General features: G+C 43.5%; 1 protein-coding gene across 1 annotated transcript in view; it reads right to left on the bottom strand.

Moving 5' to 3' along the window:
• The window catches only part of LOC125788842 (H-2 class I histocompatibility antigen, TLA(B) alpha chain-like), a 113,312-nt gene that overhangs the window by 46,977 nt on the left and 38,864 nt on the right, over positions 1-27,471 (bottom strand). The window contains exons 9-10 of the mRNA XM_049472719.1: positions 25,517-25,579; positions 14,601-14,663 (exon numbers count right to left, since the gene is read on the bottom strand). Of these exons, the coding sequence (XP_049328676.1) occupies positions 14,601-14,663; positions 25,517-25,579 (126 nt within the window). The remainder of the gene's footprint in view (positions 1-14,600; positions 14,664-25,516; positions 25,580-27,471) is intronic.

Below are 27,471 nucleotides of genomic sequence, written 5' to 3'. Positions count from 1 at the left end.
AACCTGTCTCTAGTAGATTTGTAATGGGAAATGAGAACAGTGTGAATGTTTTCTTGCTAAAAAAAAAGTTAAAAGTATAGTCATTGTAGAGTACTTTAGGGGACTGTACGCAGTATAGGGTAGTGTAGTTATTGTAGAGTACTTTAGGGGACTGTAGGCAGTATAGGGTAGTGTAGTTATTGTGGAGTACTTTAGGGGACTGTAGGCAGTATAGGGTAGTGCAGTTATTGTAGAGTACTTAATGGGACTGTAGGCAGTATAGGGTAGTGTAGTTATTGTAGAGTACTTTAGGGGACTGTGGGCAGTATAGGGTAGTGTAGTTATTGTAGAGTACTTTAGGGGACTGTAGGCAGTATAGGGTAGTGTAGTTATTGTAGAGTACTTTAGGGGACTGTAGGCAGTATAGGGTAGTGTAGTTATTGTAGAGTACTTTAGGGGACTGTAGGCAGTATAGGGTAGTGCAGTTATTGTAGAGTACTTTAGGGGACTGTAGGCAGTATAGGGTAGTGTATTTATTGTAGAGTACTTTAGGGGACTGTAGGCAGTATAGGGTAGTGTAGTTATTGTGGAGTACTTTAGGGGACTGTAGGCAGTATAGGGTAGTGTAGTCATTGTAGAGTACTTTAGGGGACTGTAGGCAGTATAGGGTAGTGTAGTCATTGTAGAGTACTTTAGGGGACTGTAGGCAGTATAGGGTAATGTAGTTATTGTAGAGTACTTTAGGGGACTGTAGGCAGTATAGGGTAGTGTAGTTATTGTAGAGTACTTTAGGGAACTGTAGGCAGTATAGGGTAGTGTAGTTATTGTAGAGTACTTTAGGGGACTGTAGGCAGTATAGGGTAGTACATTCATTGTAGAGTACTTTATGGGACTGTAGGCAGTATAGGGTAGTGTAGTTATTGTAGAGTACTTTAGGGGACTGTAGGCAGTATAGGGTAGTGTAGTCATTGTAGACTACTTTAGGGGACTGTAGGCAGTATAGGGTAGTATAGTTATTGTAGAGTACTTTAGGGGACTGTAGGCAGTATAGGGTAGTGTAGTTATTGTGGAGTACTTTAGGGGACTGTAGGCAGTATAGGGTAGTGTAGTTATTGTAGAGTACTTTAGGGGACTGTAGGCAGTATAGGGTAGTATAGTTATTGTAGAGTACTTTAGGGGACTGTAGGCAGTATAGGGTAGTGTAGTTATTGTGGAGTACTTTAGGGGACTGTAGGCAGTATAGGGTAGTGTAGTTATTGTAGAGTACTTTAGGGGACTGTAGGCAGTATAGGGTAGTGTAGTTATTGTAGAGTACTTTAGGGGACTGTAGGCAGTATAGGGTAGTATAGTCATTGTAGAGTACTTTAGGGGACTGTAGGCAGTATAGGGTAGTGTAGTCATTGTAGAGTACTTTAGGGGACTGTAGGCAGTATAGGGTAGTGTAGTCATTGTAGAGTACTTTAGGGGACTGTAGGCAGTATAGGGTATTGTAGTTATTGTAGAGTAATTTAGGGGACTGTAGGCAGTATAGGGTAGTGTAGTTATTGTAGAGTACTTTAGGGGACTGTAGGCAGTATAGGGTAGTGTAGTTATTGTAGAGTACTTTAGGGGACTGTAGGCTGTATAGGCTAGTGTAGTTATTGTAGAGTACTTTAGGGGACTGTAGGCATTATAGGGTAGTGTAGTCATTGTAGAGTACTTTAGGGGACTGTGGGCAGTATAGGGTAGTGTAGTCATTGTAGAGTACTTTAGGGGACTGTAGGCAGTATAGGGTAGTATAGTTATTGTAGAGTACTTTAGGGGACTGTAGGCAGTATAGGGTAGTGTAGTCATTGTAGAGTACTTTAGGGGACTGTAGGCAGTATAGGGTAGTGTAGTCATTGTAGAGTACTTTAGGGGACTGTAGGCAGTATAGGGTAATGTAGTTATTGTAGAGTACTTTAGGGGACTGTAGGCAGTATAGAGTAGTGTAGTTATTGTAGAGTACTTTAGGGAACTGTAGGCAGTATAGGGTAGTGTAGTTATTGTAGAGTACTTTAGGGGACTGTAGGCAGTATAGGGTAGTATATTCATTGTAGAGTACTTTATGGGACTGTAGGCAGTATAGGGTAGTGTAGTTATTGTAGAGTACTTTAGGGGACTGTAGGCAGTATAGGGTAGTGTAGTCATTGTAGACTACTTTAGGGGACTGTAGGCAGTATAAGGTAGTATAGTTATTGTAGAGTACTTTAGGGGACTGTAGGCAGTATAGGGTAGTGTAGTTATTGTGGAGTACTTTAGGGGACTGTAGGCAGTATAGGGTAGTGTAGTTATTGTAGAGTACTTTAGGGGACTGTAGGCAGTATAGGGTAGTATAGTTATTGTAGAGTACTTTAGGGGACTGTAGGCAGTATAGGGTAGTGTAGTTATTGTGGAGTACTTTAGGGGACTGTAGGCAGTATAGGGTAGTGTAGTTATTGTAGAGTACTTTAGGGGACTGTAGGCAGTATAGGGTAGTGTAGTTATTGTAGAGTACTTTAGGGGACTGTAGGCAGTATAGGGTAGTATAGTCATTGTAGAGTACTTTAGGGGACTGTAGGCAGTATAGGGTAGTGTAGTCATTGTAGAGTACTTTAGGGGACTGTAGGCAGTATAGGGTAGTGTAGTCATTGTAGAGTACTTTAGGGGACTGTAGGCAGTATAGGGTAGTGTAGTCATTGTAGAGTAATTTAGGGGACTGTAGGCAGTATAGGGTAGTGTAGTTATTGTAGAGTACTTTAGGGGACTGTAGGCAGTATAGGGTAGTGTAGTTATTGTAGAGTACTTTAGGGGACTGTAGGCTGTAAAGGCTAGTGTAGTTATTGTAGAGTACTTTAGGGGACTGTAGGCAGTATAGGGTAGTGTAGTCATTGTAGAGTACTTTAGGGGACTGTGGGCAGTATAGGGTAGTGTAGTCATTGTAGAGTACTTTAGGGGACTGTAGGCAGTATAGGGTAGTATAGTTATTGTAGAGTACTTTAGGGGACTGTAGGCAGTATAGGGTAGTATAGTTATTGTAGAGTACTTTAGGGGACTGTAGGCAGTATAGGGTAGTATAGTCATTGTAGAGTACTTTAGGGGACTGTAGGCAGTATAGGGTAGTGTAGTTATTGTAGAGTACTTTAGGGGACTGTAGGCAGTATAGGGTAGTGTAGTTATTGTAGAGTACTTTAGGGGACTGTAGGCAGTATAGGGTAGTGTAGTTATTGTAGAGTACTTTGGGGGCTGTAGGCAGTATAGGGTAGTATAGTCATTCTAGAGTACTTTAGGGGACTGTAGGCAGTATAGGGTAGTATAGTTATTGTAGAGTACTTTAGGGGACTGTAGGCAGTATAGGGTAGTATAGTCATTGTAGAGTACTTTAGGGGACTGTAGGCAGTATAGGGTAGTGTAGTTATTGTAGAGTACTTTAGGGGACTGTAGGCAGTATAGGGTAGTGTAGTCATTGTAGAGTAATTTAGGGGACTGTAGGCAGTATAGGGTAGTGTAGTTATTGTAGAGTACTTTAGGGGACTGTAGGCAGTATAGGGTAGTATATTCATTGTAGAGTACTTTATGGGACTGTAGGCAGTATAGGGTAGTGTAGTTATTGTAGAGTACTTTAGGGGACTGTAGGCAGTATAGGGTAGTGTAGTTATTGTAGAGTACTTTAGGGGACTGTAGGCAGTATAGGGTAGTGTAGTTATTGTAGAGTACTTTAGGGGACTGTAGGCTGTATAGGCTAGTGTAGTTATTGTAGAGTACTTTAGGGGACTGTAGGCAGTATAGGGTAGTGTAGTCATTGTAGAGTACTTTAGGGGACTGTGGGCAGAATAGGGTAGTGTAGTCATTGTAGAGTACTTTAGGGGACTGTAGGCAGTATAGGGTAGTATAGTTATTGTAGAGTACTTTAGGGGACTGTAGGCAGTATAGGGTAGTATAGTTATTGTAGAGTACTTTAGGGGACTGTAGGCAGTATAGGGTAGTATAGTCATTGTAGAGTACTTTAGGGGACTGTAGGCAGTATAGGGTAGTGTAGTCATTGTAGAGTACTTTAGGGGACTGTAGGCAGTATAGGGTAGTGTAGTTATTGTAGAGTACTTTAGGGGACTGTAGGCAGTATAGTGTAGTGTAGTTATTGTAGAGTACTTTAGGGGGCTGTAGGCAGTATAGGGTAGTATAGTCATTCTAGAGTACTTTAGGGGACTGTAGGCAGTATAGGGTAGCGTAGTTATTGTAGAGTACTTTAGGGGACTGTAGGCAGTATAGGGTAGTATATTCATTGTAGAGTACTTTATGGGACTGTAGGCAGTATAGGGTAGTGTAGTTATTGTAGAGTACTTTAGGGGACTGTAGGCAGTATAGGGTAGTGTAGTTATTGTAGAGTACTTTAGGGGACTGTAGGCAGTATAGGGTAGTATAGTTATTGTAGAGTACTTTAGGGGACTGTAGGCAGTATAGGGTAGTGTAGTTATTGTGGAGTACTTTAGGGGACTGTAGGCAGTATAGGGTAGTTTAGTTATTGTAGAGTACTTTAGGGGACTGTAGGCAGTATAGGGTAGTGTAGTTATTGTAGAGTACTTTAGGGGACTGTAGGCAGTATAGGGTAGTGTAGTTATTGTAGAGTACTTTAGGGGACTGTAGGCAGTATAGGGTAGTGTAGTTATTGTGGAGTACTTTAGGGGACTGTAGGCAGTATAGGGTAGTGTAGTTATTGTAGAGTACTTTAGGGGACTGTAGGCAGTATAGGGTAGTGTAGTCATTGTAGAGTACTTTAGGGGACTGTGGGCAGAATAGGGTAGTGTAGTCATTGTAGAGTACTTTAGGGGACTGTAGGCAGTATAGGGTAGTATAGTTATTGTAGAGTACTTTAGGGGACTGTAGGCAGTATAGGGTAGTGTAGTTATTGTAGAGTACTTTAGGGGACTGTAGGCAGTATAGGGTAGTGTAGTTATTGTAGAGTACTTTAGGGGACTGTAGGCAGTATAGGGTAGTATAGTTATTGTAGAGTACTTTAGGGGACTGTAGGCAGTATAGGGTAGTGTAGTTATTGTGGAGTACTTTAGGGGACTGTAGGCAGTATAGGGTAGTTTAGTTATTGTAGAGTACTTTAGGGGACTGTAGGCAGTATAGGGTAGTGTAGTTATTGTAGAGTACTTTAGGGGACTGTAGGCAGTATAGGGTAGTGTAGTTATTGTAGAGTACTTTAGGGGACTGTAGGCAGTATAGGGTAGTGTAGTTATTGTAGAGTACTTTAGGGGACTGTAGGCAGTATAGGGTAGTGTAGTTATTGTGGAGTACTTTAGGGGACTGTAGGCAGTATAGGGTAGTGTAGTTATTGTAGAGTACTTTAGGGGACTGTAGGCAGTATAGGGTAGTGTAGTCATTGTAGAGTACTTTAGGGGACTGTGGGCAGAATAGGGTAGTGTAGTCATTGTAGAGTACTTTAGGGGACTGTAGGCAGTATAGGGTAGTATAGTTATTGTAGAGTACTTTAGGGGACTGTAGGCAGTATAGGGTAGTATAGTTATTGTAGAGTACTTTAGGGGACTGTAGGCAGTATAGGGTAGTATAGTCATTGTAGAGTACTTTAGGGGACTGTAGGCAGTATAGGGTAGTGTAGTCATTGTAGAGTACTTTAGGGGACTGTAGGCAGTATAGGGTAGTGTAGTTATTGTAGAGTACTTTAGGGGACTGTAGGCAGTATAGTGTAGTGTAGTTATTGTAGAGTACTTTAGGGGGCTGTAGGCAGTATAGGGTAGTATAGTCATTCTAGAGTACTTTAGGGGACTGTAGGCAGTATAGGGTAGCGTAGTTATTGTAGAGTACTTTAGGGGACTGTAGGCAGTATAGGGTAGTATATTCATTGTAGAGTACTTTATGGGACTGTAGGCAGTATAGGGTAGTGTAGTTATTGTAGAGTACTTTAGGGGACTGTAGGCAGTATAGGGTAGTGTAGTTATTGTAGAGTACTTTAGGGGACTGTAGGCAGTATAGGGTAGTATAGTTATTGTAGAGTACTTTAGGGGACTGTAGGCAGTATAGGGTAGTGTAGTTATTGTGGAGTACTTTAGGGGACTGTAGGCAGTATAGGGTAGTTTAGTTATTGTAGAGTACTTTAGGGGACTGTAGGCAGTATAGGGTAGTGTAGTTATTGTAGAGTACTTTAGGGGACTGTAGGCAGTATAGGGTAGTGTAGTTATTGTAGAGTACTTTAGGGGACTGTAGGCAATATAGGGTAGTGTAGTTATTGTAGAGTACTTTAGGGGACTGTAGGCAGTATAGGGTAGTGTAGTTATTGTGGAGTACTTTAGGGGACTGTAGGCAGTATAGGGTAGTGCAGTTATTGTAGAGTACTTAATGGGACTGTAGGCAGTATAGGGTAGTGTAGTTATTGTAGAGTACTTTAGGGGACTGTGGGCAGTATAGGGTAGTGTAGTAATTGTAGAGTACTTTAGGGGACTGTAGGCAGTATAGGGTAGTGTAGTTATTGTAGAGTACTTTAGGGGACTGTAGGCAGTATAGGGTAGTGTAGTTATTGTACAGTACTTTAGGGGACTGTAGGCAGTATAGGGTAGTGCAGTTATTGTAGAGTACTTTAGGGGACTGTAGGCAGTATAGGGTAGTATAGTTATTGTAGAGTACTTTAGGGGACTGTAGGCAGTATAGGGTAGTGTAGTTATTGTAGAGTACTTTAGGGGACTGTAGGCAGTATAGGGTAGTGTAGTTATTTTAGAGTACTTTAGGGGACTGTAGGCAGTATAGGGTAGTGTAGTTATTGTAGAGTACTTTAGGGGACTGTAGGCAGTATAGGGTAGTATATTCATTGTAGAGTACTTTATGGGACTGTAGGCAGTATAGGGTAGTGTAGTTATTGTAGAGTACTTTAGGGGACTGTAGGCAGTATAGGGTAGTATAGTTATTGTAGAGTACTTTAGGGGACTGTAGGCAGTATAGGGTAGTGTAGTTATTGTGGAGTACTTTAGGGGACTGTAGGCAGTATAGGGTAGTGTAGTTATTGTAGAGTACTTTAGGGGACTGTAGGCAGTATAGGGTAGTGTAGTCATTGTAGACTACTTTAGGGGACTGTAGGCAGTATAGGGTAGTATAGTTATTGTAGAGTACTTTAGGGGACTGTAGGCAGTATAGGGTAGTGTAGTTATTGTGGAGTACTTTAGGGGACTGTAGGCAGTATAGGGTAGTGTAGTTATTGTAGAGTACTTTAGGGGACTGTAGGCAGTATAGGGTAGTATAGTTATTGTAGAGTACTTTAGGGGACTGTAGGCAGTATAGGGTAGTGTAGTTATTGTGGAGTACTTTAGGGGACTGTAGGCAGTATAGGGTAGTGTAGTTATTGTAGAGTACTTTAGGGGACTGTAGGCAGTATAGGGTAGTGTAGTTATTGTAGAGTACTTTAGGGGACTGTAGGCAGTATAGGGTAGTATAGTCATTGTAGAGTACTTTAGGGGACTGTAGGCAGTATAGGGTAGTGTAGTCATTGTAGAGTACTTTAGGGGACTGTAGGCAGTATAGGGTAGTGTAGTCATTGTAGAGTACTTTAGGGGACTGTAGGCAGTATAGGGTAGTGTAGTCATTGTAGAGTAATTTAGGGGACTGTAGGCAGTATAGGGTAGTGTAGTTATTGTAGAGTACTTTAGGGGACTGTAGGCAGTATAGGGTAGTGTAGTTATTGTAGAGTACTTTAGGGGACTGTAGGCTGTATAGGCTACTGTAGTTATTGTAGAGTACTTTAGGGGACTGTAGGCAGTATAGGGTAGTGTAGTCATTGTAGAGTACTTTAGGGGACTGTGGGCAGTATAGGGTAGTGTAGTCATTGTAGAGTACTTTAGGGGACTGTAGGCAGTATAGGGTAGTATAGTTATTGTAGAGTACTTTAGGGGACTGTAGGCAGTATAGGGTAGTATAGTTATTGTAGAGTACTTTAGAGGACTGTAGGCAGTATAGGGTAGTATAGTCATTGTAGAGTACTTTAGGGGACTGTAGGCAGTATAGGGTAGTGTAGTCATTGTAGAGTACTTTAGGGGTCTGTAGGCAGTATAGGGTAGTGTAGTTATTGTAGAGTACTTTAGGGGACTGTAGGCAGTATAGGGTAGTGTAGTTATTGTAGAGTACTTTGGGGGCTGTAGGCAGTATAGGGTAGTATAGTCATTCTAGAGTACTTTAGGGGACTGTAGGCAGTATAGGGTAGTATAGTTATTGTAGAGTACTTTAGGGGACTGTAGGCAGTATAGGGTAGTATAGTCATTGTAGAGTACTTTAGGGGACTGTAGGCAGTATAGGGTAGTGTAGTTATTGTAGAGTACTTTAGGGGACTGTAGGCAGTATAGGGTAGTGTAGTTATTGTAGAGTACTTTAGGGGACTGTAGGCAGTATAGGGTAGTGTAGTCATTGTAGAGTAATTTAGGGGACTGTAGGCAGTATAGGGTAGTGTAGTTATTGTAGAGTACTTTAGGGGACTGTAGGCAGTATAGGGTAGTGTAGTTATTGTAGAGTACTTTAGGGGACTGTAGGCAGTATAGGGTAGTATAGTTATTGTAGAGTACTTTAGGGGACTGTAGGCAGTATAGGGTAGTGTAGTTATTGTGGAGTAATTTAGGGGACTGTAGGCAGTATAGGGTAGTGTAGTTATTGTAGAGTACTTTAGGGGACTGTAGGCAGTATAGGGTAGTGTAGTTATTGTAGAGTACTTTAGGGGACTGTAGGCAGTATAGGGTAGTGTAGTTATTGTAGAGTACTTTAGGGGACTGTAGGCAGTATAGGGTAATATAGTCATTGTAGAGTACTTTAGGGTACTGTAGGCAGTATAGGGTAGTGTAGTTATTGTAGAGTACTTTAGGGGACTGTAGGCAGTATAGGGTAGTGTAGTTATTGTAGAGTACTTTAGGGGACTGTAGGCAGTATAGGGTAGTGTAGTTATAGTAGAGTACTTTAGGGGACTGTAGGCAGTATAGGGTAGTGTAGTCATTGTAGAGTACTTTAGGGGACTGTAGGCAGTATAGGGTAGTATAGTTATTGTAGAGTACTTTAGGGGACTGTAGGCAGTATAGGGTAGTGTAGTTATTGTGGAGTACTTTAGGGGACTGTAGGCAGTATAGGGTAGTGTAGTTATTGTAGAGTACTTTAGGGGACTGTAGGCAGTATAGGGTAGTGTAGTTATTGTAGAGTACTTTAGGGGACTATAGGCAGTATAGGGTAGTGTAGTTATTGTAGAGTACTTTAGGGGACTGTAGGCAGTATAGGGTAGTGTAGTCATTGTAGAGTACTTTAGGGGACTGTAGGCAGTATAGGGTAGTATAGTCATTGTAGAGTACTTTAGGGGACTGTAGGCAGTATAGGGTAGTGTAGTCATTGTAGAGTACTTTAGGGGACTGTAGGCAGTATAGGGTAGTATAGTCATTGTAGAGTACTTTAGGGGACTGTAGGCAGTATAGGGTACTGTAGTCATTGTAGAGTACTTTAGGGGACTGTAGGCAGTATAGGGTAGTATATTCATTGTAGAGTACTTTATGGGACTGTAGGCAGTATAGGCTAGTGTAGTTATTGTAGAGTACTGTCTATCCGTCTGGATCAGCTCCTTTCCCGAAAACTCAAAGCTGTTAGCCACACTCCTGTGGTTCGCTCTGCACTACTCCAGTCCGGGAATCCAGTTCCGGAATCTGTGCCTGCACCTATCGCTGAGCCCATGGACATCACACGATCCAGACTATCCGTCACTGAGAGGCAGCGTCGCATTCGCCTTCACCTGTGCCTCTATTGTGGTGGTCCAGGTCATCTGAGGGCTAACTGTGAACTCCGGCCCAATTCTGCTCAAGCGTCTGCTCTGGGACAGCGCGTGGAGAGCTGGTATGTACCACTGTTTCTGAACTTAAAGAAAAGTGTTTCGTGTTGCCTGTTATTATTACCACTCCAACAGATGTGTTTTGTGTCTCAGCGCTTGTAGATTCTGGGTCGGAGGGGAACTTTATCAGCCTGGATCTGGTGAAGGAGCACGCTGTACCCACGAAAGATGTCCCCAAGTCTATCTTCATCCATGCCATCGATGGAGAGACTGTACGCTCCAAACCTGTGACCCAGCAGACTCTTCCTCTCACCCTTCAGGCCAGCGCTCTACATATGGAACAGCTCTCTCTCTATGTGCTCCCACGCACGGAACATCCACTGGTTTTGGGAGCACCATGGCTAAAGACACACGACCCCGTCATTTCATGGAGTCTGGGAGACATCACTGCCTGGTCTCCTTTCTGTCGTGAGAACTGTTTATCTTTAAATTCACTCTCTCTGCAATCTACCTCTGTTGAAAGCCCTAATTCTGTAGATTCCCCTGCTATTCCCTCCGAGTACTATGATTTTTCTGATGTTTTTAGTAAATCTAAAGCTACCCAGTTACCTCCGCATCGCCCCTATGATTGCTCTATTGATTTAATAGAAGGTTCTGTTCTGCCCAAAGCTGGTGTGTACCCACTCTCTCGTGATGAGGAGAAGGCTATGGAAGTGTATGTTAGTGAAGCTCTTGCGCAGGATTTCATTCGCCCATCCAAATCCCCTGTTGGTTCCGGTTTCTTCTTCGTGAAGAAGAAGGATGGGGGTTTGAGACCCTGCATAGATTACAGAGGCTTAAACGACATTACCAAAAAGTTCGCTTACCCGCTCCCGTTAATCCCAGTAGCTCCTGAACAGTTACGTAATGCCGTGTACTTCACCAAACTCGATCTCCGTAGTGCTTATAACCTCATTCGCATCAGGGAAGGTGACGAATGGAAAACAGCGTTTTCCACCACCAACGGCCACTATGAATACCTGGTCATGAGCTACGGTCTTGCTAACGCCCCAGCCATATTCCAGTCGTTTATGAATGACATATTTCGCGATCTAATTAATCACTCTGTTGTCCTTTTTATAGACGACATCCTAGTCTATTCCACAGATCTCCCCACACACGTACAGCATGTCCGCCAAGTTCTCCAACGCCTGAGAGAACATAGCCTGTTTTCCAAAGCCGAGAAATGTGAGTTCCACACTCAAAGGGTCACATTTCTCGGCTACGTTATCAGTTCCTCCGGTGTCCTTATGGACGATGAGAAAGTAACTGCCGTTACTAATTGGCCTGTGCCCCAGACCATTAAAGAACTCCAGCGATTCCTTGGCTTCGCTAATTTTTATAGGCGGTTCATCCGTAACTTTAGCTCCATTGCTGCGCCCCTTACTGCCCTCACTAAGGGGGCTGCTAAAATCCTGAAGTGGTCAACCGAAGAGCATCGCGCTTTCTGTGAGCTGAAAGCTGCGTTCACTTCAGCCCCGGTACTTAGGCACCCTAATCCCGAGTTTCCCTTCGTAGTGGAAGTGGACGCTTCCGAATTGGGTGTTGGCGTGGTTCTCTCTCAGCGTAGTGGGTCGCCACCCAAATTGTTTCCTGTAGCCTTCTTCTCACGCAAGCTTTCCCCTGCGGAGCGTAACTATGGGATAGGGGATAGGGAACTTCTTGCTGTGAAATTAGCTCTAGAAGAATGGCGTCACTGGCTGGAGGGGTCCGTTCATCCGTTTACTGTGTATACTGATCACAAGAATTTGGAATACCTCCGCACGGCTAAACGACTTAATCCTAGACAAGCACGTTGGTCTCTTTTTTTCTCTCGATTTAACTTCTCGATCTCGTTCCGTCCGGGAAACTGTAATACTAAAGCTGATGCGCTGTCCAGGGTTTACAGCACTGTGGACAGCACATCCCAGCCCCAGGAGGCTGAACGCATCCTTCCTCCCTCTGTACAGATCGCAGCCATTCAATGGGAGTTAGATGATCAGATTCGCCAAAGTAACGTTAATCAACCCAATTCTGAGGACTGTCCTCAGGGTAAAACGTTCGTACCTGTCCAGTTTCGAGACAAGCTCATCACCTGGGCTCATTCCGCTTTAACCTCCGGTCATCCTGGTGTCACACGCACGTTACAGTTACTCTCTGCCCGTTACTGGTGGGCTTCTATGCGTGCTGATGTTCACTCGTTCGTTACCTCCTGCTCTGTCTGTGCGCAATGTAAAACGCCTAAAACCCTTCCAGCCGGTAAGCTACTACCTCTCCCTGTACCTGAGAGACCTTGGTCGCATATTGCTGTTGATTTTGTTACTGATCTGCCTGTATCTGAGGGTTATACTACAGTTCTCACTGTTGTTGATCGTTTTTCTAGAGGGGTTAAATTTATTCCTTTCCCAGCTCTGCCTACTGCTTTCCAAACTGCTCAGGCTATTTATATGCATGTATTTAGACACTTTGGTATCCCCGAAGATATTTTGTCTGACCGTGGTCCTCAATTTACCTCTCGTGTGTGGAAGGCATTTTTTGAACATCTCGGTGTACATGTTAGTCTCACTTCTGGGTTTCACCCTACATGTAATGGTCAGTGTGAGAGGGTTAATCAGGAACTCGGGAAATTCCTCCGCGCATACTGCTTCAAACATCCCACTGATTGGTCGCAATACCTCATTTGGGCTGAAATAGCACAAAACTCCCTAGTTAACACTACCTCTGGCCTCACCCCCTTTCAGTGTGTTCTGGGTTTTCAGCCTCCTCTAGCTCCTTGGACAGCGGTGTCCACTGATGTGCCGGCTGTGGATGAATGGATGAAGCGCAGTGAGCAGGTGTGGGAGGACACGCATCGTAAGATCTCTGAAGTACTGCGTGTGTACAAGGAGCGTGCTGACAGGCACCGTGGTGACAGCCCAGACTACCAACCAGGAGATCGGGTGTGGCTTTCTACCCGGGACTTTAGGTTTGAGGGTAGTTGTAGAAAACTCCTGCCTAAGTTTATTGGTCCTCTTAAGATTTTGTCATGAATTAATGATGTTACGTACAAGGTGGAGTTACCCCCTCAGTATCGTATTAATAACTCTTTTCATGTATCTCTCCTCAAGCCTATGGTCCCGGGTCCGCTCGCTGACGCTGCACCGGCTGATGTTCCACCCGCGGCTGTGGAGGGGGAGTGGTCGTCCACGTATGCTGTCCGGGAGGTGCTGGATTCACGCAGACGTGGGGGTGTACTCCAATACCTTATCGATTGGGAGGGGTATGGTCCGGAGGAGCGTTGTTGGGTGGCTGCCAAAGACGTGCTGGACCCTGCCTTGCTCGTGGAGTTTCATGCTCGTTTTCCTGGTAAGCCTGCTCCTAGGCCCCGTGGACGTCCCAAGCGTCCTCCGACCTCCTCTGCTCCAACTCGTCGGGTTTCTCGCTCTGGAGAGCCCCGTCTGTCTGGCACCTCCGCTCTGACACCTGCACCTCCTGCCGGTACTCCCTGTCCGCCGGGTGGTCGTCGCCGGGGTCGGCCCCGACTGCCTCCGCTCCGGGCCCTCAGGGGGAGGGTACTGTCATGTCTGGTGCTGAAAGCATGTCTGTGTCTCCCACATCCAGCTCTATCTGCGATTCTCACAGTAACAACTACAATACCCAGAACGCACCACTCCATGACACAACACACACTCCCGATCACGTGTCACGTCACATGACGCCACCAGGAAGCCCCGAGTACTGATTACCCACAGTATTTAAGGACCATGCTCACGCTCACACCTTGCCAAGTATCTGTTTGGTAATCCTACAATACAAAGCGTTTCTCTTGCCCTTGCTATTCTCCGTGTATGATCTTGTTTTTGTTTTCTACCGACTTTGATTTTTGCCTGCTCCCTTGTGTTGGATACCCGTGTATGACCTGGACTGTTTTCTGTACTTTGGATTTTTGCCTACCCTGTTATACTGCCTACCCGTGTATGAACTCTGGACTGTCCTCTGGTTATGGTATGGTTTCTCTACACTGTGTATTTTTGGTACCGACCTTGTTTCCGTTGACTACCTCTGTCTGCTCTATAACTTTAAATAAAGTTACTTTATTGTATCTGCACCAGTCTCATTCCTGTCTGGCCTTGACATAAATGCCCTGTTTTCAGCTGTTTTACACTCACCTACTCGAGAGGAGCAGCGGAGGGGGCTGTGACTCGCGTTGAGCGGCTCTGAGCCGTGAGGCGCTACCTGTCACGTGATCTTCTGAGCGTGATGTGATTGGCTGGTTGTTGGCTCGATTGAAGACTGAATCGATTGCTCATCCTGTGTGTCCCGGATGTTTACAGCGAATTTTGAGCGTTGTATTTTAGCAGTCGAATTTGACAGGTCGAATTTGAGCAACCTGAATTTATTTTAATTGAATTTTTTAAACTTGAATTTTTACTTTTGAATTTTTTTTTCATTAAAATAAAATAAGTGAAAATGATATACTGAAAAATTAAAGTGTTTAATTCAGAGGCAAAAAAATCACATGCAATAATTCAATGTAAAATAATTCAGTGCTAAAAATTCAAGTGCTTTTAAATTTCAAAGTCTGGTGACACTGTTTTACTTCCATAATGTTCCATGTTACATTCTTTATGAATATGGGTTGATACAAAGCTCCCTTGAGCTAACCTGTTGGAACTACACAATCAGTGAAATCTAAACTGTTACATTTGTTTTGCAAAAAACTCTTCACAGATCTGTGGCAAAACTGAATTTAGTAAAACTAGTCTTTACACCAAGTGAAATCAATTCACAAGCTTTAGAAGTAGTTAAGGTTAAGTTGTTAACTCACCATTTTCAGGGAGGGGTTGCAATGACTGTGGAGTCTCTCCTGCATTATTGTCGCTGCGCTGGTCTGGAAAAAATCATATGACAGGTAAAAGATAATCATTTATTAATCCTTGAGAGAAAGTTGGAGTGTTTCAGTATCTTACATACAGATACACAAATGTAACAGAATATAAATACAATAAAAATATAACAAAATAAAAATATTTTTCCTCCGTTTCGGAACACTCCTTTAGTATAGGGAGTATACGGTTCTAGGTAGGGTTGTATTATAGGGGAGTATCAGTTATTTTTGACAGGGGATTTTGAGTTTTATACAAAGTTTAATGTCGAGAAATTATTTTAGTCTAGTTTTAGTCAATTCAATTTCTAAAATATTTAGTTTAATTCATGTCGCTCATAATTGGATGTAACTGGATTTCAGGAGGGTTCCCTTGAGGGGGGGGTGAGGGTCTTATCAGAAAAAATATAATCATTTAAATTGAAATCAGACACAAAATGATATACAGGGGAGAGGTCTCTAACTTTTACTATAAACATCTAAAATAAAACGTCTAAAATAATATCACAATATTTTAAGGTATTTTCACGATAACTATTCTTAGCAATATGACAAAACACTTAAGCACAAAAATTATTTCAAGAATACACTACTGTAACAAAATGTAAATTATATTGTATTATTGCATATGATATGATATTGCACACCCCTAACTGAGATTTGATCTGATTTGTAAAAGAAGTCAATGATCAAGAAAGTCATGATGCTAATAATAATGCTCTCCATATATCTCCATATATCCAGGATTAAAGTAAAATAAATGATACTGGACAGATATAACCTGTCTCTAGTAGATTTGTAATGGGAAATGAGAACAGTGTGAATGTTTTCTTGCTAAAAAAAAAAGTTAAAAGTATAGTCATTGTAGAGTACTTTAGGGGACTGTACGCAGTATAGGGTAGTGTAGTTATTGTAGAGTACTTTAGGGGACTGTAGGCAGTATAGGGTAGTGTAGTCATTGTAGAGTACTTTAGGGGACTGTAGGCAGTATAGGGTAGTGTAGTTATTGTAGAGTACTTTAGGGGACTGTGGGCAGTATAGGGTAGTGTAGTAATTGTAGAGTACTTTAGGGGACTGTAGGCAGTATAGGGTAGTGTAGTTATTGTAGAGTACTTTAGGGGACTGTACGCAGTATAGGGTAGTGTAGTTATTGTAGAGTACTTTAGGGGACTGTAGGCAGTATAGGGTAGTGTAGTTATTGTGGAGTACTTTAGGGGACTGTAGGCAGTATAGGGTAGTGCAGTTATTGTAGAGTACTTAATGGGACTGTAGGCAGTATAGGGTAGTGTAGTTATTGTAGAGTACTTTAGGGGACTGTGGGCAGTATAGGGTAGTGTAGTAATTGTAGAGTACTTTAGGGGACTGTAGGCAGTATAGGGTAGTATATTCATTGTAGAGTACTTTATGGGACTGTAGGCAGTATAGGGTAGTGTAGTTATTGTAGAGTACTTTAGGGGACTGTAGGCAGTATAGGGTAGTATAGTTATTGTAGAGTTCTTTAGGGGACTGTAGGCAGTATAGGGTACTGTAGTTATTGTGGAGTACTTTAGGGGACTGTAGGCAGTATAGGGTAGTGTAGTTATTGTAGAGTACTTTAGGGGACTGTAGGCAGTATAGGGTAGTGTAGTCATTGTAGAGTACTTTAGGGGACTGTAGGCAGTATAGGGAAGTATAGTCATTGTAGAGTACTTTAGGGGACTGTAGGCAGTATAGGGTAGTGTAGTCATTGTAGAGTACTTTAGGGGACTGTAGGCAGTATAGGGTAGTATAGTCATTGTAGAGTACTTTAGGGGACTGTAGGCAGTATAGGGTAGTGTAGTCATTGTAGAGTACTTTAGGGGACTGTAGGCAGTATAGGGTAGTGTAGTCATTGTAGAGTACTTTAGGGGACTGTAGGCAGTATAGGGTAATGTAGTTATTGTAGAGTACTTTAGGGGACTGTAGGTAGTATAGGGTAGTGTAGTTATTGTAGAGTACATTAGGGAACTGTAGGCAGTATAGGGTAGTGTAGTTATTGTAGAGTACTTTAGGGGACTGTAGGCAGTATAGGGTAGTATATTCATTGTAGAGTACTTTATGGGACTGTAGGCAGTATAGGGTAGTGTAGTTATTGTAGAGTACTTTAGGGGACTGTAGGCAGTATAGGGTAGTGTAGTCATTGTAGACTACTTTAGGGGACTGTAGGCAGTATAGGGTAGTATAGTTATTGTAGAGTACTTTAGGGGACTGTAGGCAGTATAGGGTAGTGTAGTTATTGTGGAGTACTTTAGGGGACTGTAGGCAGTATAGGGTAGTGTAGTTATTGTAGAGTATTTTAGGGGACTGTAGGCAGTATAGGGTAGTATAGTTATTGTAGAGTACTTTAGGGGACTGTAGGCAGTATAGGGTAGTGTAGTTATTGTAGAGTACTTTAGGGGACTGTAGGCAGTATAGGGTAGTGTAGTTATTGTAGAGTACTTTAGGGGACTGTAGGCAGTATAGGGTAGTGTAGTTATTGTAGAGTACTTTAGGGGACTGTAGGCAGTATAGGGTAGTATAGTCATTGTAGAGTACTTTAGGGGACTGTAGGCAGTATAGGGTAGTGTAGTCATTGTAGAGTACTTTAGGGGACTGTAGGCAGTATAGGGTAGTGTAGTCATTGTAGAGTACTTTAGGGGACTGTAGGCAGTATAGGGTAGTGTAGTTATTGTAGAGTAATTTAGGGGACTGTAGGCAGTATAGGGTAGTGTAGTTATTGTAGAGTACTTTAGGGCAGCGTTTCTCAACCTTTTTTCTATCACGACACCCTTTAAATATATGCGAGATGTCACGGCACCCCAGTTTACCGGGGTGGGGGGAGGGGGGGTGCTGGCGCAGTACTTCAGGTGAGAACGGGGGGGGGGGATTGGGGGGGGGGGCTGGCGCAGTACTTCAGGTGAGAACGGGGGGGGGGTGCTGGCGCAGTACTTCAGGTGAGAACGAGGGGTGTTGCTGGCGGAATATGAAATAAAATAGCGCGTGCATCGCGTGGGGGACAAAAACTTTACAGTGTGTCCCAATTTAGGGGCCGCATTCTTCAGAGGCTGTATTCGAAGACAGATTGCGTCACAGCTGCGCAGTAATACACCGCCTCTGTGGGTCGCATCCTTCAGAGTATGCTGCCTGTGAATTGGGACACACCCCGACACGAGCTGACTCTGGAAAGGAAATATGCACGTGAGGCGCAATATTTTGACGGCACCCCCGATGAAGCCAGACGGCACCCCAGGGTGCCGCGGCACCCTGGTTGAGAAACACTGCTTTAGGGGACTGTAGGCAGTATAGGGTAGTGTAGTTATTGTAGAGTACTTTAGGGGACTGTAGGCTGTATAGGCTAGTGTAGTTATTGTAGAGTACTTTAGGGGACTGTAGGCAGTATAGGGTAGTGTAGTCATTGTAGAGTACTTTAGGGGACTGTGGGCAGTATAGGGTAGTGTAGTTATTGTAGAGTACTTTGGGGGCTGTAGGCAGTATAGGGTAGTATAGTCATTCTAGAGTACTTTAGGGGACTTTAGGCAGTATAGGGTAGTATAGTTATTGTAGAGTACTTTAGGGGACTGTAGGCAGTATAGGGTAGTATAGTCATTGTAGAGTACTTTAGGGGACTGTAGGCAGTATAGGGTAGTGTAGTTATTGTAGAGTACTTTAGGGGACTGTAGGCAGTATAGGGTAGTGTAGTCATTGTAGAGTAATTTAGGGGACTGTAGGCAGTATAGGGTAGTGTAGTTATTGTAGAGTACTTTAGGGGACTGTAGGCAGTATAGGGTAGTATATTCATTGTAGAGTACTTTATGGGACTGTAGGCAGTATAGGGTAGTGTAGTTATTGTAGAGTACTTTAGGGGACTGTAGGCAGTATAGGGTAGTGTAGTTATTATAGAGTACTTTAGGGGACTGTAGGCAGTATAGGGTAGTATAGTTATTGTAGAGTACTTTAGGGGACTGTAGGCAGTATAGGGTAGTGTAGTTATTGTGGAGTACTTTAGGGGACTGTAGGCAGTATAGGGTAGTGTAGTTATTGTAGAGTACTTTAGGGGACTGTAGGCAGTATAGGGTAGTGTAGTTATTGTAGAGTACTTTAGGGGACTGTAGGCAGTATAGGGTAGTGTAGTTATTGTAGAGTACTTTAGGGGACTGTAGGCAGTATAGGGTAGTATAGTCATTGTAGAGTACTTTAGGGGACTGTAGGCTGTATAGGCTAGTGTAGTTATTGTAGAGTACTTTAGGGGACTGTAGGCAGTATAGGGTAGTGTAGTCATTGTAGAGTACTTTAGGGGACTGTAGGCTGTATAGGCTAGTGTAGTTATTGTAGAGTACTTTGGGGGCTGTAGGCAGTATAGGGTAGTATAGTCATTCTAGAGTACTTTAGGGGACTTTAGGCAGTATAGGGTAGTATAGTTATTGTAGAGTACTTTAGGGGACTGTAGGCAGTATAGGGTAGTATAGTCATTGTAGAGTACTTTAGGGGACTGTAGGCAGTATAGGGTAGTGTAGTTATTGTAGACTACTTTAGGGGACTGTAGGCAGTATAGGGTAGTGTAGTCATTGTAGAGTAATTTAGGGGACTGTAGGCAGTATAGGGTAGTGTAGTTATTGTAGAGTACTTTAGGGGACTGTAGGCAGTATAGGGTAGTATATTCATTGTAGAGTACTTTATGGGACTGTAGGCAGTATAGGGTAGTGTAGTTATTATAGAGTACTTTAGGGGACTGTAGGCAGTATAGGGTAGTATAGTTATTGTAGAGTACTTTAGGGGACTGTAGGCAGTATAGGGTAGTGTAGTTATTGTGGAGTACTTTAGGGGACTGTAGGCAGTATAGGGTAGTGTAGTTATTGTAGAGTACTTTAGGGGACTGTAGGCAGTATAGGGTAGTGTAGTTATTGTAGAGTACTTTAGGGGACTGTAGGCAGTATAGGGTATTGTAGTTATTGTAGAGTACTTTAGGGGACTGTAGGCAGTATAGGGTAGTATAGTCATTGTAGAGTACTTTAGGGTACTGTAGGCAGTATAGGGTAGTGTAGTTATTGTAGAGTACTTTAGGGGACTGTAGGCAGTATAGGGTAGTGTATTTATAGTAGAGTACTTTAGGGGACTGTAGGCAGTATAGGGTAGTGTAGTCATTGTAGAGTACTTTAGGGGACTGTAGGCAGTATAGGGTAGTATAGTTATTGTAGAGTACTTTAGGGGACTGTAGGCAGTATAGGGTAGTGTAGTTATTGTGGAGTACTTTAGGGGACTGTAGGCAGTATAGGGTAGTGTAGTTATTGTAGAGTACTTTAGGGGACTGTAGGCAGTATAGGGTAGTGTAGTTATTGTACAGTACTTTAGGGGACTATAGGCAGTATAGGGTAGTGTAGTTATTGTAGAGTACTTTAGGGGACTGTAGGCAGTATAGGGTAGTGTAGTCATTGTAGAGTACTTTAGGGGACTGTAGGCAGTATAGGGTAGTATAGTCATTGTAGAGTACTTTAGGGGACTGTAGGCAGTATAGGGTAGTGTAGTCATTGTAGAGTACTTTAGGGGACTGTAGGCAGTATAGGGTAGTATAGTCATTGTAGAGTACTTTAGGGGACTGTAGGCAGTATAGGGTAGTGTAGTCATTGTTGAGTACTTTAGGGGACTGTAGGCAGTATAGGGTAGTGTAGTTATTGTGGAGTACTTTAGGGGACTGTAGGCAGTATAGGTAGTGTAGTTATTGTAGAGTACTTTAGGGGACTGTAGGCAGTATAGGGTAGTATATTCATTGTAGAGTACTTTATGGGACTGTAGGCAGTATAGGGTAGTGTAGTTATTGTAGAGTACTGTCTATCCGTCTGGATCAGCTCCTTTCCCGAAAACTCAAAGCTGTTAGCCACACTCCTGTGGTTCGCTCTGCACTACTCCAGTCCGGGAATCCAGTTCCGGAATCTGTGCCTGCACCTATCGCTGAGCCCATGGACATCACACGATCCAGACTATCCGTCACTGAGAGGCAGCGTCGCATTCGCCTTCACCTGTGCCTCTATTGTGGTGGTCCAGGTCATCTGAGGGCTAACTGTGAACTCCGGCCCAATTCTGCTCAAGCGTCTGCTCTGGGACAGCGCGTGGAGAGCTGGTATGTACCACTGTTTCTGAACTTAAAGAAAAGTGTTTCGTGTTGCCTGTTATTATTACCACTCCAACAGATGTGTTTTGTGTCTCAGCGCTTGTAGATTCTGGGTCGGAGGGGAACTTTATCAGCCTGGATCTGGTGAAGGAGCACGCTGTACCCACGAAAGATGTCCCCAAGTCTATCTTCATCCATGCCATCGATGGAGAGACTGTACGCTCCAAACCTGTGACCCAGTAGACTCTTCCTCTCACCCTTCAGGCCAGCGCTCTACATATGGAACAGCTCTCTCTCTATGTGCTCCCACGCACGGAACATCCACTGGTTTTGGGAGCACCATGGCTAAAGACACACGACCCCGTCATTTCATGGAGTCTGGGAGACATCACTGCCTGGTCTCCTTTCTGTCGTGAGAACTGTTTATCTTTAAATTCACTCTCTCTGCAATCTACCTCTGTTGAAAGCCCTAATTCTGTAGATTCCCCTGCTATTCCCTCCGAGTACTATGATTTTTCTGATGTTTTTAGTAAATCTAAAGCTACCCAGTTACCTCCACATCGCCCCTATGATTGCTCTATTGATTTAATAGAAGGTTCTGTTCTGCCCAAAGCTGGTGTGTACCCACTCTCTCGTGATGAGGAGAAGGCTATGGAAGTGTATGTTAGTGAAGCTCTTGCGCAGGATTTCATTCGCCCATCCAAATCCCCTGTTGGTTCTGGTTTCTTCTTCGTGAAGAAGAAGGATGGGGGTTTGAGACCCTGCATAGATTACAGAGGCTTAAACGACATTACCAAAAAGTTCGCTTACCCGCTCCCGTTAATCCCAGTAGCTCCTGAACAGTTACGTAATGCCGTGTACTTCACCAAACTCGATCTCCGTAGTGCTTATAACCTCATTCGCATCAGGGAAGGTGACGAATGGAAAACAGCGTTTTCCACCACCAACGGCCACTATGAATACCTGGTCATGAGCTACGGTCTCGCTAACGCCCCAGCCATATTCCAGTCGTTTATGAATGACATATTTCGCGATCTAATTAATCACTCTGTTGTCCTTTTTATAGACGACATCCTAGTCTATTCCACAGATCTCCCCACACACGTACAGCATGTCCGCCAAGTTCTCCAACACCTGAGAGAACATAGCCTGTTTTCCAAAGCCGAGAAATGTGAGTTCCACACTCAAAGGGTCACATTTCTCGGCTACGTTATCAGTTCCTCCGGTGTCCTTATGGACGATGAGAAAGTAACTGCCGTTACTAATTGGCCTGTGCCCCAGACCATTAAAGAACTCCAGCGATTCCTTGGCTTTGCTAATTTTTATAGGCGGTTCATCCGTAACTTTAGCTCCATTGCTGCGCCCCTTACTGCCCTCACTAAGGGGGCTGCTAAAATCCTGAAGTGGTCAACCGAAGAGGATCGCGCTTTCTGTGAGCTGAAAGCTGCGTTCACTTCAGCCCCGGTACTTAGGCACCCTAATCCCGAGTTTCCCTTCGTAGTGGAAGTGGACGCTTCCGAATTGGGTGTTGGCGTGGTTCTCTCTCAGCGTAGTGGGTCGCCACCCAAATTGTTTCCTGTAGCCTTCTTCTCACGCAAGCTTTCCCCTGCGGAGCGTAACTATGGGATAGGGGATAGGGAACTTCTTGCTGTGAAATTAGCTCTAGAAGAATGGCGTCACTGTCTGGAGGGGTCCGTTCATCCGTTTACTGTGTATACTGATCACAAGAATTTGGAATACCTCCGCACGGCTAAACGACTTAATCCTAGACAAGCACGTTGGTCTCTTTTTTTCTCTCGATTTAACTTCTCGATCTCGTTCCGTCCGGGAAACTGTAATACTAAAGCTGATGCGCTGTCCAGGGTTTACAGCACTGTGGACAGCACATCCCAGCCCCAGGAGGCTGAACGCATCCTTCCTCCCTCTGTACAGATCGCAGCCATTCAATGGGAGTTAGATGATCAGATTCGCCAAAGTAACGTTAATCAACCCAATTCTGAGGACTGTCCTCAGGGTAAAACGTTCGTACCCGTCCAGTTTCGAGACAAGCTCATCACCTGGGCTCATTCCGCTTTAACCTCCGGTCATCCTGGTGTCACACGCACGTTACAGTTACTCTCTGCCCGTTACTGGTGGGCTTCTATGCGTGCTGATGTTCACTCGTTCGTTACCTCCTGCTCTGTCTGTGCGCAATGTAAAACACCTAAAACCCTTCCAGCCGGTAAGCTACTACCTCTCCCTGTACCTGAGAGACCTTGGTCGCATATTGCTGTTGATTTTGTTACTGATCTGCCTGTATCTGAGGGTTATACTACAGTTCTCACTGTTGTTGATCGTTTTTCTAGAGGGGTTAAATTTATTCCTTTCCCAGCTCTGCCTACTGCTTTCCAAACTGCTCAGGCTATTTATATGCATGTATTTAGACACTTTGGTATCCCCGAAGATATTTTGTCTGACCGTGGTCCTCAATTTACCTCTCGTGTGTGGAAGGCATTTTTTGAACATCTCGGTGTACATGTTAGTCTCACTTCTGGGTTTCACCCTACATGTAATGGTCAGTGTGAGAGGGTTAATCAGGAACTCGGGAAATTCCTCCGCGCATACTGCTTCAAACATCCCACTGATTGGTCGCAATACCTCATTTGGGCTGAAATAGCACAAAACTCCCTAGTTAACACTACCTCTGGCCTCACCCCCTTTCAGTGTGTTCTGGGTTTTCAGCCTCCTCTAGCTCCTTGGACAGCGGTGTCCACTGATGTGCCGGCTGTGGATGAATGGATGAAGCGCAGTGAGCAGGTGTGGGAGGACACGCATCGTAAGATCTCTGAAGTACTGCGTGTGTACAAGGAGCGTGCTGACAGGCACCGTGGTGACAGCCCAGACTACCAACCAGGAGATCGGGTGTGGCTTTCTACCCGGGACTTTAGGTTTGAGGGTAGTTGTAGAAAACTCCTGCCTAAGTTTATTGGTCCTCTTAAGATTTTGTCATGAATTAATGATGTTACGTACAAGGTGGAGTTACCCCATCAGTATCGTATTAATAACTCTTTTCATGTATCTCTCCTCAAGCCTATGGTCCCGGGTCCGCTCGCTGACGCTGCACCGGCTGATGTTCCACCCGCGGCTGTGGAGGGGGAGTGGTCGTCCACGTATGCTGTCCGGGAGGTGCTGGATTCACGCAGACGTGGGGGTGTACTCCAATACCTTATCGATTGGGAGGGGTATGGTCCGGAGGAGCGTTGTTCGGTGGCTGCCAAAGACGTGCTGGACCCTGCCTTGCTCGTGGAGTTTCATGCTCGTTTTCCTGGTAAGCCTGCTCCTAGGCCCCGTGGACGTCCCAAGCGTCCTCCGACCTCCTCTGCTCCAACTCGTCGGGTTTCTCGCTCTGGAGAGCCCCGTCTGTCTGGCACCTCCGCTCCGACACCTGCACCTCCTGCCGGTACTCCCTGTCCGCCGGGTGGTCGTCGCCGGGGTCGGCCCCGTTCTGCCTCCGCTCCGGGCCCTCAGGGGGAGGGTACTGTCATGTCTGGTGCTGAAAGCATGTCTGTGTCTCCCACATCCAGCTCTATCTGCGATTCTCACAGTAACAACTACAATACCCAGAACGCACCACTCCATGACACAACACACACTCCCGATCACGTGTCACGTCACATGACGCCACCAGGAAGCCCCGAGTACTGATTACCCACAGTATTTAAGGACCATGCTCACGCTCACACCTTGCCAAGTATCTGTTTGGTAATCCTACAATACAAAGCGTTTCTCTTGCCCTTGCTATTCTCCGTGTATGATCTTGTTTTTGTTTTCTACCGACTTTGATTTTTGCCTGCTCCCTTGTGTTGGATACCCGTGTATGACCTGGACTGTTTTCTGTACTTTGGATTTTTGCCTACCCTGTTATACTGCCTACCCGTGTATGAACTCTGGACTGTCCTCTGGTTATGGTATGGTTTCTCTACACTGTGTATTTTTGGTACTGACCTTGTTTCCGTTGACTACCTCTGTCTGCTCTATAACTTTAAATAAAGTTACTTTATTGTATCTGCACCAGTCTCATTCCTGTCTGGCCTTGACATAAATGCCCTGTTTTCAGCTGTTTTACACTCACCTACTCGAGAGGAGCAGCGGAGGGGGCTGTGACTCGCGTTGAGCGGCTCTGAGCCGTGAGGCGCTACCTGTCACGTGATCTTCTGAGCGTGATGTGATTGGCTGGTTGATAGCTCGATTGAAGACTGAATCGATTGCTCATCCTGTGTGTCCCGGATGTTTACAGCGAATTTTGAGCGTTGTATTTTAGCAGTCGAATTTGAGCAACCTGAATTTATTTTAATTGAATTTTTTAAACTTGAATTTTTACTTTTGATTTTTTTTTACATTAAAATAAAATAAGTGAAAATGATATACTGAAAAATTAAAGTGTTTAATTCAGAGGCAAAAAAATCACATGCAATAATTCAATGTAAAATAATTCAGTGCTAAAAATTCAAGTGCTTTTAAATTTCAAAGTCTGGTGACACTGTTTTACTTCCATAATGTTCCATGTTACATTCTTTATGAATATGGGTTGATACAAAGCTCCCTTGAGCTAACCTGTTGGAACTACACAATCAGTGAAATCTAAATTGTTACATTTGTTTTGCAAAAAACTCTTCACAGATCTGTGGCAAAACTGAATTTAGTAAAACTAGTCTTTACACCAAGTGAAATCAATTCACAAGCTTTAGAAGTAGTTAAGGTTAAGTTGTTAACTCACCATTTTCAGGGAGGGGTTGCAATGACTGTGGACTCTCTCCTGCATTATTGTCGCTGCGCTGGTCTGGAAAAAATCATATGACAGGTAAAAGATAATCATTTATTAATCCTTGAGAGAAGGTTGGAGTGTTTCAGTATCTTACATACAGATACACAAATGTAACAGAATATAAATACAATAAAAATATAACAAAATAAAAATATTTTTCCTCCGTTTCGGAACACTCCTTTAGTATAGGGAGTATACGGTTCTAGGTAGGGTTGTATTATAGGGGAGTATCAGTTATTTTTGACAGGGGATTTTGAGTTTTATACAAAGTTTAATGTCGAGAAATTATTTTAGTCTAGTTTTAGTCAATTCAATTTCTAAAATATTTAGTTTAATTCATTTCGCTCATAATTGGATGTAACTGGATTTCAGGAGGGTTCCCTTGAGGGGGGGGGGTGAGGGTCTTATCAGAAAAAATATAATCGTTTAAATTGAAATCAGACACAAAATGATATACAGGGGAGAGGTCTCTAACTTTTACTATAAACATCTAAAATAAAAAGTCTAAAATAATATCACAATATTTTACGGTATTTTCACGATAACTATTCTTAGCAATATGACAAAACACTTAAGCACAAAAATTATTTCAAGAATACACTACTGTAACAAAATGTAAATTAAATTGTATTATTGCATATGATATGATATTGCACACCCCTAACTGAGATTTGATCTGATTTGTAAAAGAAGTCAATGATCAAGAAAGTCATGATGCTAATAATAATGCTCTCCATATATCTCCATATATCCAGGATTAAAGTAAAATAAATGATACTGGACAGATATAACCTGTCTCTAGTAGATTTGTAATGGGAAATGAGAACAGTGTGAATGTTTTCTTGCTAAAAAAAAAAGTTAAAAGTATAGTCATTGTAGAGTACTTTAGGGGACTGTACGCAGTATAGGGTAGTGTAGTTATTGTAGAGTACTTTAGGGGACTGTAGGCAGTATAGGGTAGTGTAGTTATTGTAGAGTACTTTAGGGGACTGTAGGCAGTATAGGGTAGTGCAGTTATTGTAGAGTACTTTAGGGGACTGTAGGCAGTATAGGGTAGTATAGTTATTGTAGAGTACTTTAGGGGACTGTAGGCAGTATAGGGTAGTGTAGTTATTGTGGAGTACTTTAGGGGACTGTAGGCAGTATAGGGTAGTGTAGTTATTGTAGAGTACTTTAGGGGACTGTAGGCAGTATAGGGTAGTGTAGTCATTGTAGAGTACTTTATGGGACTGTAGGCAGTATAGGGTAGTGTAGTCATTGTAGAGTACTTTAGGGGACTGTAGGCAGTATAGGGTAGTGTAGTTATTGTAGAGTACTTTAGGGGACTGTAGGCAGTATAGGGTAGTGTAGTTATTGTAGAGTACTTTAGGGGACTGTAGGCAGTATAGGGTAGTGTAGTTATTGTAGAGTACTTTAGGGGACTGTAGGCAGTATAGGGTAGTGTAGTTATTGTGGAGTACTTTAGGGGACTGTAGGCAGTATAGGGTAGTGTAGTTATTGTGGAGTACTTTAGGGGACTGTAGGCAGTATAGGGTAGTGTAGTTATTGTAGAGTACTTTAGGGGACTGTAGGCAGTATAGGGTAGTGTAGTCATTGTAGAGTACTTTAGAGGACTGTAGGCAGTATAGGATAGTATAGTCATTGTAGAGTACTTTAGGGGACTGTAGGCAGTATAGGGTAGTGTAGTCATTGTAGAGTACTTTAGGGTACTGTAGGCAGTATAGGGTAGTGTAGTTATTGTAGAGTACTTTAGGGGACTGTAGGCAGTATAGGGTAGTGTAGTTATTGTAGAGTACTTTAGGGGACTGTAGGCAGTATAGGGTAGTATAGTTATTGTAGAGTACTTTAGGGGACTGTAGGCAGTATAGGGTAGTGTAGTTATTGTAGAGTACTTTAGGGGACTGTAG

The sequence above is a fragment of the Astyanax mexicanus genome, unplaced genomic scaffold (assembly GCF_023375975.1).
Source record: "Astyanax mexicanus isolate ESR-SI-001 unplaced genomic scaffold, AstMex3_surface scaffold_31, whole genome shotgun sequence".
In the NCBI taxonomy this organism is placed as follows: Eukaryota; Metazoa; Chordata; class Actinopteri; order Characiformes; family Acestrorhamphidae; genus Astyanax; species Astyanax mexicanus.
Note: the sequence above shows the minus strand (reverse complement) of the source record. Positions and strands in the feature narration are given on the sequence as shown.